Source organism: Leptopilina heterotoma, unplaced genomic scaffold, assembly GCF_015476425.1.
Source record: "Leptopilina heterotoma isolate Lh14 unplaced genomic scaffold, ASM1547642v1 Lhet_234, whole genome shotgun sequence".
Classification (NCBI taxonomy): Eukaryota; Metazoa; Arthropoda; class Insecta; order Hymenoptera; family Figitidae; genus Leptopilina; species Leptopilina heterotoma.
Window position 1 is genome coordinate 62,180 of NW_025110951.1, and position 10,318 is coordinate 72,497.

The 10,318-nt window shown below is 32.7% G+C and overlaps 2 protein-coding genes across 2 annotated transcripts; one reads left to right on the forward strand and one right to left on the reverse strand.

Moving 5' to 3' along the window:
• Positions 1-642: 642 nt before the first annotated feature.
• LOC122502555 lies at positions 643-1,497 on the forward strand. The gene has a single exon (XM_043612669.1). It carries the CDS (start codon positions 643-645, stop codon positions 1,495-1,497), a length of 855 nt encoding a protein of 284 aa, XP_043468604.1.
• Positions 1,498-4,065: 2,568 nt separating this feature from the next.
• LOC122502556 lies at positions 4,066-9,180 on the reverse strand. Its single transcript, XM_043612671.1, has 2 exons — positions 8,441-9,180; positions 4,066-8,271 (listed from the first exon to the last, which is right to left on the reverse strand). Exon 2 carries the CDS (start codon positions 7,348-7,350, stop codon positions 4,066-4,068), a length of 3,285 nt encoding a protein of 1,094 aa, XP_043468606.1. The 5' UTR covers positions 7,351-8,271; positions 8,441-9,180.
• Between the last annotated feature and the right edge of the window lie 1,138 nt (positions 9,181-10,318).

Here is a 10,318-nt window from a genome sequence, read left to right on the forward strand (position 1 = left end):
TAGTTTATTTTCCGGTAGTATTCGAGCTATTTTTTGTGGACCATCAAATTGTGGAAAGACAAATGTACTCCTTTCTTTAATTTTACATCCTAATGGTCTTAGATTTGATAATATTTACTTGTACTCAAAGTCTTTACATCAACCCAAGTATAAATTCTTGGAACAAGTTGTAAGTAATGTTGAAGGAGTAGAGTATTTACCATTTAGTGAGCATGAAGAAGTCATTACTCCTAAAGATGCAAAACGGAATTCAATATTTATATTTGATGATATTGCTTGTGAGAAGCAAGATAATGTAAGGGCATTTTTTTGCATGGGTAGACATGTTGATGTTGATTCTTTTTATCTTTGTCAAACATATGCCCGCGTTCCTAAACATTTAGTACGTGATAATGTTAATTTACTAGTTCTTTTTCGTCAAGATGAGAAAAATTTAAGGCATGTTTATGATGATCATGTTAATACTGACATGACATTTAATCAATTTCGAGAACTATGTTCAACATGTTGGAATTCAGACAAATATGGATTTGTTGTAATTGATAAGGATTCTGATTTAAATGATGGAAGGTATAGAAAAGGATTTGATAGCTTTGTAACACTATAAATATAAGATCATTCCTAAAATATTGTTAGTTCAATATGAAACCTTGTAATAATAACATGTTTCATAAAGAAAAAGAATATCTTCATCAAATTGCTAAAGCTAGCGAGGCAATTAGGCGAAAACATCGTATGTTAAAATTAGGAAAAGAAGAAGTTGAAAATGTGCTGACTGAAACTTTTAAACCGATAGTTCAACCCTTACAAAAAATTATTAACTTGACAGACACTGAATATGAAAATGTCAAGATTGAAAAGAAAGAGCAGAAGATAGATGATAGCATAAACTATGAAACTGAAAAATCTCTAGATGATGATAAAATAAGTAATAAATTTCTATACTTATTAAATCATAATAGAAAGCAATGTTTAGATTCAACATACGGCGTACGTAAGCTAAGTGATGGGTCACTTATGATTGGTGATTCACAAATAACTCTTGAAGATCAGCATGTAAAAATTGGTAATAAACGATATCTTCAAACGCTTGGATTACTTGAACTTTTATTTAAAAGTAAACCTACTACATCGCTTATAAGTGAAGATGATGAAAGAAACTATAAAGAGATTCTGATTGCTACTAACGCACACAAAAAGAAGTATAGTTCCTCTGAATCTATACGTATGGATAAGAGTTACAAGTATTTGAATTTTATATCTCAATTCTTCCCTCGAACACCTACCAAACAACCATCTGTAAGTGGTAGTTCATTACCTAAATTTATGATTACAAACAAAAATTTTCAACGAGAATATATCTATTGGGATGATCCAAATGAGTTGGTTGACCGTCTTAGACTATTAATGGCTTCTCAAGCTGCTGGAAATCCTAGTCACAATAATGAAATCATGTCTATCATTGAGGAACTACGTGAAGCTAAAATTATATATTAAGATGTGTTTTAGCAAATATCATTCATTTCAACAATGAGCATTGACGTGTTCGGACATCCTCTCAATCAAAGAGGAACAGCAAGACGAGGGCCTCCTGGAGTTGGTTTTAAACTTAATTCTCAAGGTAACTTTGACGTTGAAGGAAGAAAACTCTCTAATCTTGCTAACGCTGAAGAAGAAAACGACGCTGTCAATTTAAAACTTGTACGACATATGATAAAACACGAAGTGCGTTTATTGTATGAAGCTAGTGCCTCACTTAGATCAGAGGTGGACAATAACAACTTATTTCTAAAAGTTCTTGAAGACTCTATTACAGAAAAAATAAAAAATTTTGAAAAAGATATAAATCAAGACTTATCTTATCGAACAGCTGAAATTATTAGTGAATTGGATACTCGCTTAAGTGCTCTCGAGAATGAACAACAAAAAATTAACAGTAGTGAATGAACTTCATACTCAGGCTAGAAAAAATTATCCTCGACGGCGAGTTGAAATGCGTGATATTGATGAGACATGGCAAGCAGATTTAGTAGAAATGATACCTTATTCAAGAATAAATAAAGGTTTCAAGTATTTACTAACAGTTATAGACATATTTTCGAAATATGCTTGGGCTGTTCCAGTAAAAAGTAAAAATGGAAAAGATGTTTCTCATGCAATGCAATCTATATTTGCTAAAAAACGTATACCAAAAAACTTGCATAGTGACAAAGGAAAAGAATTCTATAATTCACAATTTGAAGCATTAATGAAAAAGCATAAAATAAATTTTTACTCAACATACAGTAATATGAAGGCTTCTATTGTTGAACGGTTCAATCGAACACTAAAAAGAAAAATGTGGATGCAATTTAGTTTACGAGGAAATTACAAGTGGTATGATATATTGCCTACTCTTATTTCCAACTACAATAATACAAAACATAGAACAATTGGAATGAAGCCTAAAGATGTTACTTCAGAAGACGTTGAAATTTTAAAAGAAAGGATCTCTAAACTGAGAAAAATTCCTTTAAGACGACCAAAGTATAAAATTGGTGACAAAGTTCGAGTAAGCAAATATAAAAACGTTTTCGAGAAAGGATATACACCCAATTGGACAACAGAAATATTCACCGTGGATCAAGTTGTATCAACTCAACCAGTGACTTACAAGCTCAAGGATTACCAGGATCAACCCATCAGCGGAGGATTTTATGAAGAGGAACTTCTTAAAGTAAAATATTCAGATATTTATCTTGTGGAAAAAATTCTCAAGACACGTGGAAACAAAGTTCTTGTCAAATGGCTTGGCTTTGATAATTCTCACAATACGTGGGAAGATAAAGCAAATGTATAATCTATTATTCGCAAATCGTCCCTAGTAACTTAACGCAAATGTCAATCAACCAGCAAATCAATCAAAGATTAATGTTAGCGTAGAACCTCTCTATAAATCAAAACTACTTCCAACAACAGACCTTTACACTGCCAGTGCCAAATTTAATTAACATTAAATCAATAATGAATCAATAATGAATCAATAATGAATCAATAATGAATCAATAATGAATCAACAATGAATCAACAATGAATCAATAATGAATCAACAATGAATCAATAATGAATCAATAATGAATCAATAATGAATCAATAATGAATCAATAATGAATCAATAATGAATCAACAATGAATCAATAATGAATCAATAATGAATCAACAATGAATCAATAATGAATCAATAATGAATCAACAATGAATCAATAATGAATCAATAATGAATCAAATCAGTTGGCACTGGCATTGTAAAGGTCTGTTGTTGGAAGTAATTTTGATTTATAAAGAGATTCTACGCTAACATTAATCTTTGATTGCTTTGCTGGTTGATTGGCATTTGCGTTAAGTTACTAGGGGCGATTTGCACATTTAAATTAATATAAGTTTTAATCATGTTATTATGTATATATGGAAGGATTTTTTAAATAAAAACACATGGAAATTGTATATAATTGCATTATTTATTAACAAACCTTTTATTTTTTTACAATCATGTTTTACAAAATAATTCGTCGATTTTAGGGATCGCATAATGTCCCCACGGTAGAGTATCGGTACTCCCCGGTAACAAATACCGTTTGTCGTCTTGCGGACTTAAGGCTACTTTTATCTGTTTTACAGTTTCGACATTGTGTAACCGCGATCTAATGTTATATTGCGTTCGAGTTTGAATGTCAAAATCTCTCAGACATTTTACATAATCATCAAAGTGAATACTCTTTTTAACAACGCCGGATTTAATGCCTTTAGCTTTTTTAATAATGTCTTGACCTTCAACACGTACGCTGTACATCTTACTCCGCAAGCCAACAAATTCGGTAACGATCTTGCCGTTACATTCGTCTTTCATTAGACCGAGAATCTTTTTGTTGGCTTGCGGAATGCCGTACACGTTGTTTGCGGGATAGTCTGACGTATCGAACTTTTGGATGTCATTTTTCATGTCATTGTAGACATCTTTACATTTAATTTCATAGATTAGACTGTCTGTATCGGTATACATCAGTTTACAATTGTCACCGTATTTTTTTAACATATACCCGTAGTGAAAATCGTAAATAAGCGTTTGGAAACATCGAGCACACTTAACCCCACATAGATTGGTTTGTTGAGTAGTACCTCGGTTTTACGCAGTTCAATGGCAACCAGATTTTCGTCGAATATCGCTCGACTATGGAAATTCGGGCGAGAAATAAGGGCTTCAGCTCCATAGCGGCCAAACCATTGGGTGACAAGCTTAATGTCGACATGTTTACGGACATTTTCCATTGTTTTACCGTATACCGCATTGTTCATGAGCTTGAACAAATTTTTCTCGAACTCATTCTTGGCGTTGGTTCGCATCATCGTATTATAGTCTATATATGGTTTAAGCCATGTTGATTGCTTAAACTGTAAGACTCGATGAATTTTAACAAGCTTAATGCCGTTGGCGACAACTTGTTTTAAAGTGCGGTAGTGGATCACATATTTTTCTTTTGGTTGGAGAGTTGTTAATAATTTCTCCTGTTTCGAGAGGGGTGGTTTCGCATTTTCTGCGCAAAATGGTATATCTTTGTGAGTATCGTGGAGATTTTCAGGATACTCCAAGTCAACTTCGAGTATGTACCCAACAGGTGAATCGTCAGGCACATTAAAATCGAAGGAGTTGTCAACATTATCAACCCATTTGAAGCCACCATAAGGGAGCGCTTGAGCCATTGCCCAGCCATATAGATTATTGGCATCGAAGTACATAATATAGCTTGTATCTTCATTTTTGTCAAATTTCTCCATATACGGATTATTTGCTTTAGTATATCGGTTGCAACATTGGCTAATGCCACCTCTAATACCAGACTCAACAAACATAATCATATCGATGTCAGTTATAAGTTGCAATCCTATGCTCGTGTACTTGAGCATAGCATCCCAAGTTAAACCGGGGGTCGTATAATAGTGAGCAGGATCTAACCCGTACGCTTTAACACATTCTTTTCGAAAATTTTCAAAGACATCCGCAAGTAACAATACATCAGTTTTCATATACAAATGTACATAGTCGCATAGATTTTTACAGTCAAACTCGGTCCATACATTTTGCGCATGCGCATACTCGTCATCAGAAATACCGGCGTCATACAGAGTACTATAAAATTTCTCTATGGGGGGTAATTCGGTTTCGTCGAGTTTGCTTTTGGAGTCAAAGTACTCGTAAGGGAACACACCTTTACGCGTTAGTAATTTTATTTTATCCGGATCTGTCACCGTACTGGCAAAAACGGAGTTGACGATTTTGTACTCGTCTAGGTACGATGCGAGTTTCTCTAGGGATGCTGCCATAAATCGCAATGAGTCAATGAATCGAAATTTGACCTCACTCCCCTTGACATGTTTAGTAAAAGAGATATACTTCTCTTTGTTAATGGGGAGGAGGTCAATTTTTCCTTCAAAGCTCGTCGAGATCGCGTGAATTATAAAATGGGCATCGTAACCGCTTAAATTGTGGAAGACTACGGGGATCGTTTGACAATCTTGATAGTTTAGATTGCACGATTCATGGGCAGCACCCCTATATTTGCCAGTAAGGTGACAATGATCGCGGACTTTCTTTTCGCTTGCCGGTATTTTCTCATTACAAATGTGACATATTGTCGCTCGCTTGAAGTCACTGATTTCTTGAGGAGTTAAGGCATTCATTGGTATCGGATTTTTAAATACATTATCAATTTTTTCAGATAATTGCCTTAATTCCTCAGTAAACCATTTGGCAGGGTCGGATTCATTTTTCGGACATGGTACATATTTACATAATGATTCATCGTAGCTGCATTTTATATAATAGCCTATGCTTAACAATTTGTGACGCTGGAATACCTCAGTCTTACTTAAATTGTCTACATCTTCATCGGCGGGAAGAAGTAGACTTTCACAGTCGGCGTAAATTACATATGGCACCTTTTCTTTATTCTTATAATTTTTAAATGTAATCAGACTCTTGTCAGGTTTTGGTAACGTTACTTTACACTCATTCATTTTTTTACAATTTTCAAGGTGAGCATTCAATCTATCTACAGATGAAAAGTAGTGTAAGCATCGGTCACAGATATGTTTTTTACCATTTTTAGCAGACAATTGTTTCGAAACAAGATGTGACAAATTTTTTATCCATACATAATGGAAATTCATAAAACCATCATCGTCATACAATACATTACTGTCAACACTTTCATCCGCATACATGTCGGCAACATACAAGAGATTTACATGCTTATCTCTTTTTTCCGCAGTGAGATGGAGAGGATGTGTTGAGAAGTCCCCATAGTATTTTGATAAACCATAGACATTAATTGAAATATCATTTAATTTTTCAAATTTCGAGACATTTTTTAACGTTACTGGGAAATCTATTCCGTCAAAATTTAACTCATTTTCAAATTCTTTATAGTTGGAAACACGATCACTTCTCACGACATTTGGATGTAAGGCTGACAGTACCGCCCACTTAAAGCACTCGTTATCTTTGTTTTGCACGTTAATACAGGCTTTCTTTCTTTTAATTTGTGAAGGTAGATCAATGTATGAGCTCGCACGCATTGGATTGTATTTATTTACATTCACTTCAAGTCTTATAATAGACTGAAGATTCCAATTTGAACCCTTTGCGTAAAACTCTTCTACACTGCGCAAGATTGGCTGCTTGATGTTCTCATCAAACCAATCATCTAAAAGGGTTGTGGGGAAGATGCTGTTAGCCTTAGTTCCAAACGGGATTGGCTTAACTACTTCTTCCTCATTCTCAACCCTTTTAAAGTTGGCAATGAGAACACCATACACCAAAATAGGACCATATTTGTTAATAGCATCTCTAATGCGGTCCTGAAAAAGTCTAGACGCATCATCCAAAAACGCACTAACATCAATGTGCACTAGATTCAGGACCATATTAGTGTACAGCCTACACGCAAACGCACTCTCACATTCTTCCCAGCGAACACGTTTATTAATGTCTGGGTCACCGATTCCAGAGCCATCTACTACGTGGGACTCAAATAATGCGCGAAACCTTATGATGGATTGTAGAATGCTCACACATCTTTGCTTTTGATGTGTGAAGTACATCGACTTGAGAATGCTCGATAATACGTTTTCATGTTGTGAGCATTCTACAACCCATCTCTCAACGAATGAACGTCTTAAATTGACGTCGTCTAAAAGAGGAATCAACTCTAGAGCCTCCTTGATGAGAGTAACAGTTACATCACTCTCATCAAGGATTGTACCGTAATTTGGATGCTTACGTGGTCCATCGGTAGTCTTCGCCTTACGCTTCATCTCTGCACCTAAAATTAAACACTTACAAGCTAACAAAAAAAAAGAATAAAGAACACACTTACAAGCTAACAAAAGAACACACTTACAAACTAACAAACTTATACTAAACAAAACGAACTTACAAACTAAAGAACTTAACCTACAAACCAATATAAAGTAAATGCAATAAATACAGTAAATGTAACAAAAAAAGACAGTAAATATAACAAAAAAGACAGTAAATATAACAAAAAAAAAAAAGACAGTAAATATAACAAAAAAAAAGACAATTAGTGATGGCAAGGGGAATCTGCTGATGCTGCTGCTGCTGCTGCTGTTGGAACCGCTGAATCTGTGAACAAAACAGCTACTGACTAAACTCGCTAAAATCCCTGAATATATACCCCGAAATCCCCACTCCTACCTTTCACGCATGCGCACTATACCATTTACCCCCACTCCAACCTATCACGCATGCGCATTATACTCACATTACTCCAAGTCAGACTCATTATTCACACTTTTTTTTTTACTCTTGCGCAGAAAGTATATACATTTTATATGAAAACTTCTTTATTAAAAATTATTAATAGTGATATTAACAGTTAGTCGTCTCTGGCGACGATGACGACGGTGTTGCATGCGCTGATCGTTGACCGCTTGGGGATTTACCACTGGCAACCTTGATTCTACTGGCACCCTCTCTTCGAGTCGTGGTACTGGTGAAGGTGACCTTGACCGTGGTGGAATCCCTGGCGGGGTTGTAGGTAACCCCTGTTGCGGAGTCATCGACCTGGCTTGTGGGGTTGACTGTGCTCTAGGTATCGGCGGAGACCCCAGCTCCACAAAAGATGGCGTCTCTAACCTGTACCATTGGTACGTGGGTGGTGACGCAGGGGGTGGTGTTGGAGGTAGCGGCACCTCATTGTCTGGATTCTGTAACTAAAAACAAGAAAATAGATTATACTATGCTATATTATATTGTATTATATTATATTATATTATATTATATTATATTATATTATATTATATTATATTATATTATATTATATTATATTATATTATATTATATTATATTATATTATATTATATTATATTATATTATACTTACATTATGCACGGACACCTTCATCAGGTGACATTGGTAGCAGCTACACCAATGCTCCATAGTTGACTACCCACGACGACGCTGTGAACAGAATGTGCTGATCAACGGTGGAACGACAACTCTTATGGACCTACCCCCACCGCGCGCACACCCCACCACATGCTCACCCAACTGTGCACTCTCACCACGCGGTATGTGTGGTGGCTGAGTGAAGCTTCTTCAATTCATCACACCGTCGGTAACGCGCGAAATTTGAAATGGTATATTGAGTTATATGTTAACAAGAAAATTATTTAACTTTAATTAAAAACAATAATTATAATAAACATAATACATAAGTAGTAAATAGATGCACTTTGGAAATATATGACGTAAAGGTTGACTTCAATTAAACTACTTATATTACTATAAGTTAAATTTTACTTAATAATTATAAATTTTTTAAATTAAATATTAGTTAATTTTCAAGTTAAAATGAAGTTTATAATAAAAAAAATTAATAGTGAATTTAAGTTGAATTAAGGTTAAATAACAATTAAATTGGGGTTAGGTAAAAAAAAGTAATAACAAGTCAATGTTAATTAAGCTACTATCAAGTCAATATTAAAATAAAAACACATTTAAATTAAAGAAAATAAAATACAATATATAATACAATATATAACAAAATAATAATAGTTTATATATAACTAGTAAATATGCACATGTTCAAGTAACTAAACTTTTTCTCACATAATTATACATTTGAAATAAAAAAATTCAGATTTTAAAAATAAACAAAAAATACATTTGTAGACATAAGAATGGAAACAAAAATAAAATGAAAAAAAGATTGAATTGAGATTTGAAATCCAAATACTTTGGAGAAATATTAAAAATAAAAACTAAAAAATAAAAGAAAAAGCAATTCAATCTTTTAAAACTAAACAAAAAAATGCATTTTTGCAGACATAAAAATGGAAACAAAAATAAAATGAAAAAAAGATTGAATTGAGATTTGAAATCCAAATACTTTGGAGAAATATTAAAAATAAAAACTAAAAAATAAAAGAAAAAGCAATTCAATCTTTTAAAACTAAACAAAAAAAATGCATTTTTGCAGACATAAAAATGGAAACAAAAATAAAATGAAAAAAAAGATTGAATTGAGATTTGAAATCCAAATACTTTGGAGAAATATTAAAAATAAAAACTAAAAAATAAAAGAAAAAGCAATTCAATCTTTTAAAACTAAACAAAAAAATGCATTTTTGCAGACATAAAAATGGAAACAAAAATAAAATGAAAAAAAGATTGAATTGAGATTTGAAATCCAAATACTTTGGAGAAATATTAAAAATAAAAACTAAAAAATAAAAGAAAAAGCAATTCAATCTTTTAAAACTAAACAAAAAATGCATTTGCCGACATAAAAATGAAAAAAAGATTGAATTGAGATTTGAAATCCAAATACTTTGGAGAAATATTAAAAATAAAAACTAAAAAATAAAAGAAAAAAGGAATTCAATCTTTTAAAACTAAACAAAAAATGCATTTGCCGACATAAAAATGAAAAAAAGATTGAATTGAGATTTGAAATCCAAATACTTTGGAGAAATATTAAAAATAAAAACTAAAAAATAAAAGAAAAAAGGAATTCAATCTTTTAAAACTAAACAAAAAAAAATGCATTTGCCGACATAAAAATGGAAACAAAAATAAAATGAAAAAAAGATTGAATTGAGATTTGAAATCCAAATACTTTGGAGAAATATTAAAAATAAAAACTAAAAAATAAAAGAAAAAAGGAATTCAATCTTTTAAAACTAAACAAAAAAAATTTTTCAAAAACAGTTATCGCTTTTTTCTCGTTGACGCTGTGGCCAACCTCTTCAAAGACTT

Excerpts from the sequence above, each read along its gene's own strand:
- LOC122502556 (XM_043612671.1), bottom strand. The coding sequence starts at position 7,350 with ATGAAGCGTAAGGCGAAGACTACCGATGGACCACGTAAGCATCCAAAT.
- LOC122502555 (XM_043612669.1), top strand. The coding sequence starts at position 643 with ATGAAACCTTGTAATAATAACATGTTTCATAAAGAAAAAGAATATCTT.